This window comes from Paralichthys olivaceus, chromosome 17 (genome assembly GCF_024713975.1).
Source record: "Paralichthys olivaceus isolate ysfri-2021 chromosome 17, ASM2471397v2, whole genome shotgun sequence".
Classification (NCBI taxonomy): Eukaryota; Metazoa; Chordata; class Actinopteri; order Pleuronectiformes; family Paralichthyidae; genus Paralichthys; species Paralichthys olivaceus.
This window is the reverse complement of record NC_091109.1, coordinates 5,510,339-5,525,106: the sequence shown is the minus strand read 5'-3', so window position 1 is coordinate 5,525,106 and position 14,768 is coordinate 5,510,339. Positions and strand designations below refer to the sequence as shown.

General features: G+C 42.7%; 1 protein-coding gene across 1 annotated transcript; it reads right to left on the bottom strand.

Annotated features, from left to right (window-relative positions):
* Positions 1 to 8,401: 8,401 nt before the first annotated feature.
* pi15a (peptidase inhibitor 15a) lies at positions 8,402 to 13,858 on the bottom strand. The gene is made up of 6 exons (XM_020107030.2): positions 13,648 to 13,858; positions 13,184 to 13,495; positions 12,394 to 12,512; positions 11,300 to 11,432; positions 11,095 to 11,210; positions 8,402 to 9,942 (listed from the first exon to the last, which is right to left on the bottom strand). Exons 2-6 carry the CDS (start codon positions 13,451 to 13,453, stop codon positions 9,807 to 9,809), a joined length of 774 nt encoding a protein of 257 aa, XP_019962589.1. The 5' UTR covers positions 13,454 to 13,495; positions 13,648 to 13,858; the 3' UTR covers positions 8,402 to 9,806.
* Positions 13,859 to 14,768: the final 910 nt, after the last annotated feature.

Below are 14,768 nucleotides of genomic sequence, written 5' to 3'. Positions count from 1 at the left end.
GTGTGTAGCTGACGAGCAGAGTAAAACATGTCTTGAGTGGTCAATAAAAATCACTTTATAAATAGCCTCCAGTCCCTTTAACATTATTCCTTTCATTCTCAGAGAGGAAACATGTTCTACTGTAACAGCCTGTTGCTCCACTGTTCCTCTTGGTAACAGACCTCGGTCAATAACATATTAAGTTAAACCAGAACTTCCTTCTCTGTGGGGCCACGCAGCAAAAAGTGGCCCCATTCTCTCCTGCCGGAGTCTAACTGTTCACAGGTGACTCCGTGGGGGGATTAAAACACAAACCAACTCTCTGTTACATCCAAACCCCCTGAAACTTGTCGTCACCGTTTCCTCTCCGGGCAGCAAATTCCATAATGGAAACAGGGGAAGTTTTTTACCTTTTGTCATCTGGTCATTTTCAGTGGGAGCTGTGGGACAAGTGGAAAACAGTAGCTAATCACCACCAGGCCTGTCCCCCCCCCCCCCCCCCCCCCCCCCCCCCCCCCCTGGATACAGACAAGACAGACTTTCCACAGGGGGAGACACACACACACACACACACACACACACACTCTTCTTGTAATTTACCAAACACCGGCCAAGCCAACATCGATTCTGTGTGTTTTCAGTGAATCCCCTTGTGATGACTCTGGTGGGTTTTCTCTTGGCTTTCAGGCCTCAGGTGAGTCTGAGACTGAAGAGACAGATCTCTCACTCAGTCATGGTATTGCAGTTAACACTACAACTTATATGGGCTATCCTCCCTGTAGACATACTCAGAAATACAGATACCACAATGTAAAACTACTCCACTAAGGGTAAAAGTCAGCCAACTGTATTTACGATGTCCAAAGTCCTTGTTGTATGCAAAAAAAGTCACATGTGACTGATGTATTATACACAATGTTATTTATCGGAAAGTTAATGCTGATGCCTCAGTGACATGTTTCTGAGGTGGAACTAGTGTAACTACTTTATATTTACATTTAGTTTAGACCAGTGGCTTCCAACTTGGGTTGGGCCTCCGTTAAAGGGTCACAAGATAAATCCTCGGCATGTGAGATGACAGCAGCAGAAAAAGATTCTGCAACTTATATTTATAGTCACATTTTGGATTTTACTCTTTGCAAAATAATTGGTATGTTTATCTCTCTGGACCTCTAATACTTCTGAATCTAGAAGCAGAGTGGAAATGTAACGAATCTCCCTGAAATGTTATAAAGTTGCATGAAATGGAAATATAGGAGTTACATTCCACCGCTGGCCCTTGTTGAGATGCAGCCGTCTCTATAGACGTGTGTAATATCCTCCCTCTGCCGTTTAACCTGCTTCTGTAAATGTGATACAAGGGCCCTCACATCAGGGGACCCACCGCATTCTGAACTTCCATAAACCCAGGGTTTACTGTCTGCTCTCTGGGTCAGTAGCAGGGGCCTCGGCCTGCAGCCCCAGCAGCAGCGGGCCCTCTCCCTGCGGTCGGACCGTGGTGGGCTTCCCCCCTCTCTCTCTCTCCCACTGCAGCTGAAATAGCAACGCTCTCACTTCGCTCCCAAACTCCCAGGAGGGGCGCTCCGCTGAAAACATTCATTCATCTGCTATAGAATTAATGCTGCTCTACACCGAGATGTGGAGAGAGAGAGAGAGAGAGTGTGTGTGTGTGTTTGACAGTAACAGAGTAAGAGGTGAGGCAGCAAAAGATTGAAAGGGTGCATATGCATGTACTTGACATGACTGAATGTGTGTGTGTGAGTGTGAGTGTGTGTGTGTGTGTGTGTGTGTGTGTGTGTGTGTGTGTGTGTGTGTGTGTGTGTGTGTGTGCCGTCGCAACATAAATATATGAGTCAATACATAAAACATGTAATTATTTAAAACACTCAAACTCACTTTTATGGACCCAAGATATGAAATGACATCATCTTACATTAAGGTTACAGCTGAAATAAACAGAGACTGACTCTGACCCTGATGAAAGAATGTGGATAAAAGAAATATTTACAAACTTCACAGGGTTTCCAGTGATTTACAGTGTGGTAATTTAGGTCAGGCCATCTGTAACACGCGACACCATCTCTGATTAATGTTTATTACAATGCCTGCCAGAGAATATAGACTATTTTGGACCCGCGGAGGAGCAATATAAATGATTTCATGCTTTGGCTTCTGGTATTTCATGAGATTTCTCTCTGTCATCCATTCTTTTTTATTGAATCTATTGTTTTCTACTACTTCCTGCTGCGCCGTCCGCCTTAATATTTCATATTTATCCTTTCTGTTACTATCACTTCCTACCTGTGTGTTTCTGTCTCTGCACACACACACTTTCCCCTTTCTCCTGTTCTCTCTCTCTCTCTCTCTCTCTCTCTCTCACACACACATCACTTTGCATTCCTCTGCTTGTCCTCCTCTCTCTCTGTTGTCTCCCCCTTGTTCTCTCTGTCTCACCCACACACACTCATTGTTGAGCCACAGGTCCAGACGCGGCCTTCTCCATTCCGCATGTGGTCTTGTGAGGAACCCTGTGAACCCAGCAGAATGCACGAGCGCTGCCAGACCAATGCATCCACACACAACAGTAGCCTCTGGACACAACAGCGAGCCACACAAACACTCCACCGCAGAACACTTTTGGTTGGCCCACGTTATCTGGCCCGCTGCTCCCTAATGGTTCTGGATGAGCTGCGTTGTTGGAATGGTGTTGGGGTGAGAATGGGGAGTAAAGAGCATCAAGGTCACTTGGCAGACGCTGTGCATCAGAGCTTAGTGACATTATCAGCAGTGTTCAGCACACACATACACACACACACACACACACACACACACACACACACACACACACACACACACGTCAGGTCAGTCTGGGCTTAGTTTGTCTGCCTCCACCCCCTTGTGGTGATCAGATGTCAGTGCACCTGTGAGCAATAACTATTATATTATAAATTCTGTTTGTACGGTGGCTGAGAGAGATCAATGCACTGCAAATTAAGAAAACACATGGAAATAGAAAAAAACATATTTCTCATTTCAGCAGCGGTTATTATTATTTTTAACAGATTCTTGGTGATATTGATGTAATATCAGGCATTTTGTCAAGAAAATGTGCTAATCCTTCACACAACCACCAGGTGTCAGTGTCCTTTAATGTACACAGCATGCTGTGGCTCTCAGATAAAGTGCATCTCTTTAGTGCATGAGTTCAGGTTGAAGAAAAGCTAAATATTATTTTATGTTGACAAACTGAAATGTTTTTATTCAACCACGAAGGAGGAATCTGACCGACACACTTTATTTCTCCTCCAGTGTCTTACAGTAAGATGTTGAGTAAACAGAAATGCTTAAGTTCATGTAAATTGATCATTTTGAGGCAGGGGGGAGTTGAGGGAATTGTGGGTAACCAGAGCCCCCCCCTTATTTATGTCGGATTGAGTTTTCCTCCTTGTGTTGAGGGTTCCAGAGAAATGCTGCTTGTGGTGTGTGAAACCAAGACATTTCACAACAAAGCCAAAATGCAGCAGGGGCTAATGTCACCTGATATCATCCCCTGGGAGGGACGCAACAATCATGCATTTTGTTGGATTTGATATGTGGTTTGGTTCACCAACATTCAAAAGGGTTGTTTTTATGAACTGAGATAATAATAGAGCACGTGAACGTCTCGTGTTTGCACATGATGTCCCATTACAAGGAATTATATAATACTGTGATACATCATAGGAGCAAAGTGGTTAAAGCCAGTTTCAGCATCAGAGCCTCTGGGAGATTGTTGATAAAGAGAGTTGGGAGTGAAGGAGGAAAGCCCATCTGATTACGCAGCACTTTCCCAGCACTCTGCCTAAGAGAGGACATTGATTTTGGCCCAAGACTCGCTGCTGCAGAATGTCGCTCGTCTGAAGTTCCTGCGAGGCCCCGCATGGAGGCTGATGTGGCCCCGTCCAAGACAAAGACTGCAGTAGGGTATGGAGGACAGACACCTTGCATCAGTTTGTTCCTAGGGAGGGGGAAGTCCTGTCTGTGCAGGGTCAGACATATTGGTTTGACAACATGTGACAACGTTTCACACAAGAGGTGAATATAGACTATACAGGTTCATGGCACGACACCAGCCTATGTCGCCTGTTATAAAATGGAATATATACATATTGACGTGTGCCAGATATGCTTTATTTATATTTAACTGGACCGTGTGAGGAGCTTACTTTGCCAAGGAAAAATCACTAGACGAGAAAAGTGTGCATAACATAAGCCGTTCAGCTCAAAGTGAAGCGGTGTCTCATTTCATTCTGGCTGATCACATGAAACATCAGCTCTTGCTTACGTGTCGCGAGCACAGGGAGGACATGTAAACTCAACCATGAAGACCAGAGAGGAATGAAGCGTTTCCCCGCAGTGTCACGTCAGGGTGACACTGTCCTAAACAAACAGCGTCAAAGACCAAAATAGGCACCTGAGACACCGCAAAATGATTTGTGTACCTGAGCAGCTAGATTTTCTTCCTCCTTGTTTGAAGTAAGGCTAACTCCAACAAGGCAGTGCAAAAAAATCGTGCCCTGTAGTTAACTCTGCTGCCCTGAGAGATTTATGGTAGGGTTACAAACAGCATGCTAAAGAGTTGTAGCATGTACATGCCAACGTTTGAGGAGATCCCAAAACATGCATCAGGGCGCTGACATCAGTCTCTGGGAAACACATACGTTAACAGGATCCCACCTGACAGTCAGTTTCCTCCAGAGTGAAAATAATATCATGGTTATCTGAGGAAAGCATGAAAATGCTCCAATGATGGTCATGTGCAGAAAGTAGTAGACAGAGAGTTGTTTTTAGACATGAAATCTAGAAACAATTCAAGAAAATTGGACATTTTATGGAGTTTGCCTTTCATATGTAAAGAACAGTCCGGGTCAGACACGCGTTCACATCAGAAGAATCTCTAGGTTGAGCACGCAGGAGGTAGAACATGATGTATTAGTGACCAACTCGCTTGCTGTCCCCACAAAATGTTTAAGTCTCTCTGGATCTTCAGAGTTTTCAGTTTAGTCTCAACCAAAACAAAAGGTTTGAAAGGTGCGTCAGGCCAAAGTCCAGGCCAACGGACAAACGACCAAAAGAGGTGGTCTCAGTCAGACTGAAACAGAACCATAGTTTGGACCATTTGTAGTGTGAACATATGTTTGGGAGAGTACATTCGGACCAGTTGCAGGAAGTTGAGACAGCATTAAACAATAGAAGAAGAATCATTCATTTTGCTGGTCGTAAAAATCATACTTATATATCACAGTTAATCAACAATGTGATTCATTTTCTCCATTCAAACAAGAAGAGCTCTGTTTTTCTTTTTTGGATGGGACACAGGCAGCGGATCCAAAGGAAGAGCTGCAGGAGGAGCAAAGTAAACTTAAGTTGTTGTGCGGGGGTGAAAAGAAAAAGAAAAAAATGACAGTGAATAAGGAAGAAGCCTCCTGGAGGCACAGAGGATCCGAGATTTCAACCCAAGTCAGAGAGGGCACAGAGGTTATAGAGTACAGAGCAAAGAGGAGCGGGTACATTTTCTGTAGCTGCACAACAAACCTCTAAACCAATAACAAACTCCCTCCACTAAAGATTTATCTGCTTTCCTCAGTATTGTACCCACTCAAAATCAAACTCCTTTACTTCACACCGTTATTGAAGTTGGAAAGCACTTTAGAAACCGACTCCCCCAAACTCACCCACATCCTGTTGGTAATCTATCAACCCAGCATGGTCCCTGTGAAGCCTCCATCTTCTGTCCAAACGAAACCACCTTCACACTTCAGGGACGGAGATGAAACTGTTGTAGCAATAACAGTTCATCTGATGGGTCAGTAACTCACATGTGTTATTAGGAAAAGCAGTGCACCTTCAGGATGCGTCATCGTGGCCTCGGTGGGTGTCGGCACAGACGAGTAGCAAGAATCAGAAACTGGCAGTTGAATTGAATGGAAATGTTAATTGAAGTGTAGATGATAAATTGCGTTGGAAGATTCGGCGAAGTGGAAATGTGGAGTGTGTAAACTGATGTATAAAGTAACTGTCAGCTGAAGTGTTGCAGTGAATATGAAGAGTGACAGATGTGTGGATTATAAAAGCTTCAGTGTTTTGTGGTTGAAACCTAGAAAGTGCTGAAGTGTCTTGTTGATGAGTAAATGTCAGCTGACGTGTCAACAGTGAAGGAAGTTGAATTAGAGAATAATAGTGAAGCAGTTAAAACAGTATTTGACATATAACCACTGAAATCAGCTGCATCTTTATCATTTCAAGAGTTAAAGGTGAAAAGAAGTTAATCATCAGATGACTCGTACGTTCAAGAAGTAGCTGAAATGTCTGTTGAAGTGGAAATGTTGCAGTGCAAGAAGTTGAATGAATGAATCCAAGAAGTTGTGTGATTGAGATTAGCTGAATACATGTTTGTGGTATTGTCGTCTAAAGATGACTTCAGTGTCAACTTCTGTTGTTAAAATGAAATTAACAGGAAGTTGTGAAAACAAATTACAGCAGTCAAACTGTCCATTGAGTAAATAAGTGATTAAAGCAGTTGAAGTGTCAACTGCTGTGTTACACTGTTGTCACCTGTGTTTTACCAGAGCTCAGCAAAACTCAATCACTGTAGTTACACACATAAAATGGAAGAATGTGGACAACATGCTTTGACACACGTTTACAAGCATGTGGCACGAGTAAAAGGTGAACTGTTACACAGTCTGTGTGGACAGCTGGGCAAATTAAAGCAGGTACACAAGTGTTCCATCAGATGCACAAGACAACTGAAAAACAAGGCTGGAACACTTCCTGTGTGTAGACACAGGGTTGAAAGCATTTGAAGTGTCATATGGTGAAGGAATGAAAACTGAAGAATTTATTGAAGACATGAAAAAAGTGGTGAGAATTTGTGTTAATGGAAATGCACCCGTTGAAATGGGTAAAAGTAGTTGTAGTGCCTTTTGTCAAAGTAATCTGGAATTATAGAACAACTATTAAAAGTATGAAAGAGTTAAACTGATATGATAAAGTCCCAAAGTGTTTACTAGTTTAAATTGTGACGTTTCTGGGTCAGTATGAATGAGTATGAAGTGGATGGAAGAAAAGGCTCAAAAAGTGTTGAATATTTCAAATGTATTAATAACAGGAACATGTTGATAAGAAACACATGAGTCATAAAGAGCCTGAGTGTATTCCGTTTTCACGTACACTCCATTTGCAGGTGGTTTTCTGTCCTTGTCCACGAGAGACAAGCTTTCATCCTAACCCAAATCCATATCCTTAACCTCTGCTCTGTCTCCACCGATGATGGATAAGCCAGGTAAATGTCGACAGCAGGTTATCTAACTCCTCATGGCGTCCTGCTTCTCATCCCGCTGATGTGCCTTTTAAACGTCCACCAATCATCTGCTTGGCTCAGAGTCCAGCTCTTGCTCAGACAGCAGGATTTTTCCCATGCATACTAATGTGTTCCTCGAAAACTCTCTGCCTGTTGGTTCCAGGGACTGTGCTGCAGCTCGGGCTGGCTGCATAAACGAAGCTACTTAATAACGTGCAGGACGTGGTTTGTGACGAAAGAGTTTACCATGAAAATGGAAGCTATTGAACTCCAGTCTGCCAAAGTGCATTGCTGTGCAGCAAGCGTTTCAGTCTGGAAAGATGTTTTCCATAGTCCGGTTTGCATTTGCACAAACACAGATGATTATCTAACAAATAAAACATGTTGTCGATGCTTCGCTAATTTCTTCGCTTCATAGTCTGATCTCATGCACCTAACTCTGATGCAGGCGGGCCCACGCCCATATTCTGCAAACCCTGCTTTAGAAAAAGTGCAAAATCTGCAGCATCTGCTCTGCACATCAGAACATTCATGGCTTTGTGTCCAGAGGTCCACCTGTTTGTTTCTACTTCTTGCTAAAATTCTGCAACTTTCTCCATCATCCAAATACAAAATGCAGAAATTGTACAGTAAAATGTCATTTATTGTTTTTTTGGATTGTCTGTCTTTGATTTGATTTTTGTCTGGAAGTGACAGACAGTCTTACTCTTTCAGCTTCCTGCATTCCAGTCTTCCTCTTGTCTCTCCCTCTCAGTGAGGTCAATGGTGTCATTGGACAAACTCACACAAGAGGGTCCCCTGAAACCCTATCAGTCGTCCCTTCATTTGTGAGGCCATGGATGGACAGGGCCAAAGTCAACCCTCACATATCAGGATTCAGTTGTTTATTCAGTTGTTTTCTCTTCTCTCTCTCAGTGTTCGATATGCAGGATGTCAGTCTTTGCGATGGCACCATTTAACTAAAAATAAAAACATCTAATCAAGATCAGAACCGAGGAAGAGCTCCAGCGACACAAACAATGAACAATGGTTCTGTTTTGACAGGAGGCAAACATGCGTCGACACAAGAAGAGAACAAAATCAAAATAGACAATTTTATTACAAATACAAAACACAACAAGAAAAACACAGTTTGCTGCATAAATAGCTTGTTGTTGATGATGATTTAAATACAGTCAGTGCGGAAAATGGTTATTTCCTGTTTTGTAATGCATCAAAGCAAGTTTCCTTTAAATCAACATTTTTGTGTCTTCTTGAACATGTTTTCATCACACTACAGGTAGTGAGTTCAAAATGGTCGATGAAATAACCTGTGGATATTACGCTAGTGCTTCGTTCATATAGATCTACCTCAGCTCATTCACACCATGGGGAACTTCCTCCACCATTATAATAGTTGACATGAGAATGAACCGTATTCAGTAAATTGTATACATATATGTACAATCCTTTTACAAAACAACACACAAAATTAATATCAATTAAATATTTTTTCCCATATAAAAATGAATAACTTACAGAGTACTTGAAGTTTAAGGATAGTCAAGGTGTAATGATTATCTACATGTACAAAACAAATGATAATTTCCCAGTACTTTGGAAATCTGCAAACAATTAAGGTGCACTTGAGTGCCTAACTACCATTGCTACAACATCAGTGAAAAGATCATTACAATATACAAACACTGCATTTGTCCACTATAAGACATTCATACATATACAGTATACCAATATAGTCTATAACAAATATGATCAGAGACAAGATATGTGGGTCAGATTTACTGTATGTGCTCTCTATCTATAACGTGAAAGAGATTAAATGTAATGAAACTTAACTGAATCAGTGCAGATTAAAGCTGCAAAATTCACTGTGTAAATGAAAAAACGAAATATTTCTAAATGAGGTGACGTATGTTTCTGTTCCGTTTGGGTTACAGTGTAAGTGCACTTCTGTCAATGAAAGAACTTTTGCCAATTGGTTCCAATCTCGAAATAGAGAATGCGTTGAAGTTTGTAAACCTACTGCAGTCGACACCATCAGAGTAGGTTTTCCCTCTGAGGTCAAAGGCTTTGATGTGTGTGTCACAGCATTCCTGTGAAGGCAGGGCACACATCATGAAGGTGTGATGCCCGTAGCACCAGAGTGAGCAGGTATGAGCAGCTATGATGGTGTCATGTCCTTAATTACCACATTGTCAAACAACAAAAGTGTACGCAGCACCACATTCAGAGTATACTGTGTTTAAGGACCCATTCTACATATAAATTATATTTCATCAAATCGCAACAAATTAATTTACACTTTATTTACAAGTCACCAACGCTAAATTGTCTGCTGCCTTCGAAATGTATGTTTGTGTCTTTAAATAAGCCCATATATACAAAATAGTGTGGTCCACGACTGTTGTGCAAATCCTTACGGGATTGAAACAATGTCTTTGTGGTACTGTCGGTTGTCAGCTTGTTTCAAAAAGGAGACCTGTGCTTATTTGAACCAGTGCAGGTAGTTTGTCTTGAGAGCAGGGAAGCACATGTTGTTGCTGCAGGAGCCCCCGTAGCTGGGGGGGCAGGCGGAGCAGGGCACGCCCACTTTGTAGGGGGCCTCTCCAATCCAGTTACCCCTGTAAGACAGAGAGTCGCCATGTCAGTGAACCTGGAGTGACCATAGATTGGATTTTTGAAGTAGCCTGAACTTGAGTTGGTGCCGGAGCAAAATCACCCATGATGGACTGATAAAAATAATGGGACATATAAAGAAGAAAACTATTTTTTTAAAAGGCAAAATATCGAATTCGAAACTTCTACCTCTTGCTTGGTATCAGCGGTTGACTGTTTCATTTCTGTTCTGGGGCTTTCAGTCATTATACATGATCATCAGCATAGAGAGTTTGTCAAGTTTGCCAAAGTGTCCTCAAAGTGCTCAGAGAATATTTAAATGCACAATATGTAACTTCGACCGCAAGGCTCAATCAAAACAATAACAAAAGACCTAGTTTGATGAGGTCGTAAAGCAGCGTAGGATCATGGGAGTTGTTGTTTTTGATAACAAAGAAAGCCACGCGAGTCTTGAATAAAAGTGTGGAAAGATTTTGGATAATCTGCTTACACAAGTCAACAAAATATACAACATAGGTGTAGTAGATGTTCGACGTTTTGATGGAGAATAGTTTTCTATTATATCTTTATATTTGAACCACGCTGTCATGACAACTGATCAAGATTACGTTAAATGATCCACAACTTGTAGCAACATTGTTTCGTCAACAGCAAAATGAGATTTCTATGCGTTTGTCCAAGACACATTGTTTAACAACTTAATTATAGATAAATAAGTATAAAATAATGTAATTGTATTTTATCGCTGCTGTGCTGCCAAACCAACAACCTAGCGTCTCTAAAAATCGAGGGCTCATTTCAGATTTGCTAAAATAGGTCTTCGGTGTCCTGAGCCTGTGACTCTAACATACATCTCAAACTGGCGGGATTAAAGAAGGTCACAAGTCAGTCACATGTCCAAACGGGCTTTGATTTCTGGAATTTGTTCTTCTGCTTCGTGGGTCTGTGGAGCTTTGGCAACGCGGTACCGGATCACAGGCTTGTATCTGAACCTCACAGCAGCGTGGGTGGCATTTCACAACCCAGCCCAGAACAGAGCGACTGTGTTGGGATTAAACTTGTCGTCATCAGGGTAACAGGTTCAGCAGCATTAACAGGCCCTCCTCACTGCACGTCATACACACTATATCTCATCGATGGAAGTAGACTGTACTTACTTGGGTGAATAGTTGCAGACTAAATATGTCGCCCGCTTCCATACTGAGCCCCATACGTTCATATTGTTGCATGTATGAACGGCACAGCCAACTTTATTGGAGGTTGCCCACACCATCTGCAAATTAGAAACACCAGTGGTTAATATCAATGTTGCACCATTTCCACAGTATTAACATTATTTAATACTGATTGTTGTCTGCGTACCTGTGTGTAATGGGTACACATGGGTCCATAGCATCTGAGAGGGCAGCGGGGGTTGCAGTCACGGGGATATGGAAACGAGTAATCTTTCACCTCATCGTACCACGGCTTCACCAGCTGGAGAATGGATCGATAGCTGTGAACAAAAGAGGTGTTCAGTGAGCAACGGTGTACATACGGAGCGAATTACCACGAAACTTGGTGGAAGGATGTGGTCTTGTGAGAAAGGGCATTTTTGTTGATTTCTCAGAGAATAACTAGTGGATCTTGATGAAAAGAAATATGTCATGTTTAAGGGACAAATATTTATGAGCAACTTGATGCAAATCAAAATCCAGATCTAGTGAATTTGAAATTGGGCTCAGAAGGGGACTGTATGGGGCATTCTAGTTTAAATTGTCAAATCACCACTGTGTTTGTCAATGGTCATTATATTAAAACCTTGACGACACTGATTCACATCAACAATGTTGACGTTATATGATGTCTTCCTCTGCTGCTGAGTCTTATTTCGGGTCAGTGGTTGTGCATTTGTGCTGCATCGCGGCACAGAACTGCTGAATTATCTACATCCATGTTTTCTGTGGTGAGTTATTGCTTTTAATGAATGAAACTTCAAACTAAACTTGATAAACACTTTCTTTGTTAAATGAATCTGGTTTTGCATTTCTTTCTGTGCACATAAACAGGCTTGTTTTTTGGCGTAGGTCTAGTGGTTTTTTCGGGGGAAATGACTTTTCTGTAGAAATCTCCCAGCAGGTTGCAAGGAACCGTCAAAACAAGGGCTGTTCATGTGGTTCCTCAATAAAAATCTAAACGTGCAGGAAGACGTGGAGGTAATGTGTTTCCAAATGGAAAGTCAAGACCCACAAAAGGGATGCGCCTTTGTCCTCATGGGTCATGGCTGAAAACACAGCTTTTGTTTATTTGGGGTGTCACAGGAGCATTCCTCAAGCAGTCACCAGGTCACAGTGCAAAAACCTTTAGGAAAGAGAAGAAGGGGGCTGCAAGGCAACGACCATGACTGCTGAGAGAGACTCATCCCTGAGAGGAGCAGCAGATGTCAGAGCGTCGGAGGGGAGTCAAAGGTCACTCACCGTCCTGTCCTGACGGAGAGGTTTTGACCCAAGAACCTGAGGAGGTGAGGCGGCCCGTGCTCCCACAGGCAGGCGTGGGCCCAGTCCTCCGCCGTCTTAGCCAGAGTCTCGTCCCACACCTACAGCACACAGGGAGATGGAAAATATCAACACAAGATCTTATTCAGCAGCAGGGTGTGACATCAGAGTCGGCACTTTGAGAGTTCATAGCCGTGTTACAGGTGTTACCATGGCAGAACATACACACCATCCATCAAATGTTATGTAAGAAAAGTCAGATTCCCAGTGTCGCATGACAGAGGGTTGATAATCTTCACGACATGTTGGTGTAGACAATGACAAGCATCTAAACGTGTCAGCAGCCTCACAAATGTACCCAGAGTTGTGACTGATGGCTTTTATGATGAAATTTAAAACTGATCTGCTCTCCATCATGTCTTGAGGGTCTAGAACTAGATGGTACTGTTCTCTCCATACTACACTGCCAGCAGCAGGCTACTGATACCATACATGACCCCTCTCCCTCTGGAAGTGACGACCCTGGTGGTCTCCTGCAGCGCAATGTGCTGAACAGCTGAAGCTGCCAAATACACTTTACTTTTTTTTTGGTTTTTTTTGGTTTTTCACAAAACTACAAATCAGATGAGTGTGATCTATTCATTGTTTCACACAAAAACGATTATATCTCCTGGAATCCAGCAGATTGTATATTTGATCATGCAAACCTACAAAACATGAAACCATAAACATGCATCAATACATGCATTGATCAGAATGAATGAACGCTTACCATGTATTCCATATTGGACGCAGGGGGAAACACCTTCCCTCTCACTTTGTTGTGGTAATCAAGAATGGCAAGCATGTCATTCTGACTGATATAACGCTTCCTCCTGCTTTTAGAAAGAGTCGTGGTGTCAGTTCCACGGTCGGCACCAAAACTGGTAAAATTGGCGTCTGGAGAGAACGTGGACACACCAGGAAAAGTCGTTGCCAATGCACTTGCTCCGCATGATATGCACAGAAATATCAGATCTATGGCAAATAACTGAAGCTTCATTTTTACACTGCAGACGGAAGATCCCGCGTCCTGGATTGCGTTCTGGAAAAAAAAAGAGGACGGACTGCTTTTGATTTGTTGTGGTGCGTAAAAATAAGTTATCAGATATGGTTAAAACAAACTTTAAAAGCTCCAGTGCTTTACAGATTAAAACAGAAATATCAGTGACATTCCTCCACACACTCCTCTCTTACCTTTCCGTGCGTAACGGTGCCTTTTTGTGCCAACGGCTGCTATCACCTCCAGAGGCTCCGGTAATGGACCGCAGAGAGGGAGGGCTGCCTGGCTGCAAAGTGAGGAGTTTTTGCGCTTTGCAAACTTTGTGAGGGCTTCAGGAGAAGTCCGTGTTTGCGGGTTTATATAGCGCAGAGGACGATGCAGGAAGTGCGCCTTGCTGCGGAGGTAGACGCACGGCCCCTCCTCGTCACCTGAAACACACGCACACTCACATGCAGCATCATTTTTGGAAACGAGGTGTTTGGTTTCTGTTAAACCTAATCCCCTAGTGGATCTTGCCTAATTTCACCAGGACATCTGCTTTGGGTTTGTGCAGCTGCAGGGCAACATTTGTTTAATAAGTACAACCACAGAGGATGGAGCATATTAAATGTCTATTAATGACCTTTTTTCCTGGGATCCTAATATGCAAAAATAATTATACTACAATTCTTTATTACGCATATTGTTGGGGTGATGCTGAATTGCACATGGATGCGATTCATGATTTGATTCTAATCCCAATATAAATATCCTAAACAGCCTTGATTGATCTATCACATCAGCTCCATACAGGTGATAAAACTTTACACTTCCCACATGCACCACATGGTCCCTGGATGCTTCCAACATCCAAGCCATCCGGTCTGTTATGAGTCAAATCGGTATATGAGGTCTGGGTCCATGTGTCCTATCTGTCTTCTTTGTCGTATTTATTATACTGTAAATATTACACTTGTTCAGTGTGTGGCTCCAGCTGTGTGGTTCGCCCGGGCAGATGTTGAGCCAAAGAGGAGAGAGAGAGCAGAGGAAAAAAAAGGAAAAACCTTCTGCAGGTCATAATTTTCATTGGCAGCTGGTGAACAAATTAAAGCAACGTGACGCAGGAACAATTTTCCTCCCTTTTTTCCCCCCTTTTCTCTTTCTCTTTCTCTCTCTGTTGCAGACAACTGGTGCTTTCCCAAAAGTCTTCTTTAGAAGTGATGGACTTTTCAGGTGCTGGAGTCTGTGGAGGGGACATATCAGTCAGGGGTGATGCATGCACAGCAAAGATTTCCCCCCCTCGCCTCACACCATCCATACATTTAAGCCCCCTACT

Bases quoted from the DNA above. Each gene is read 5' to 3' on its own strand.
- pi15a (XM_020107030.2), bottom strand. From the start codon at position 13,453: ATGAAGCTTCAGTTATTTGCCATAGATCTGATATTTCTGTGCATATCA. The intron at 11,433-12,393 runs GTGAGTGACCTT...TTTTGTTCACAG, and splicing joins CTCTCCGTCAGGACAGGACG to CTATCGATCCATTCTCCAGC. The intron at 11,211-11,299 runs GTACGCAGACAA...TCTAATTTGCAG, and splicing joins TGTGTACCCATTACACACAG to ATGGTGTGGGCAACCTCCAA.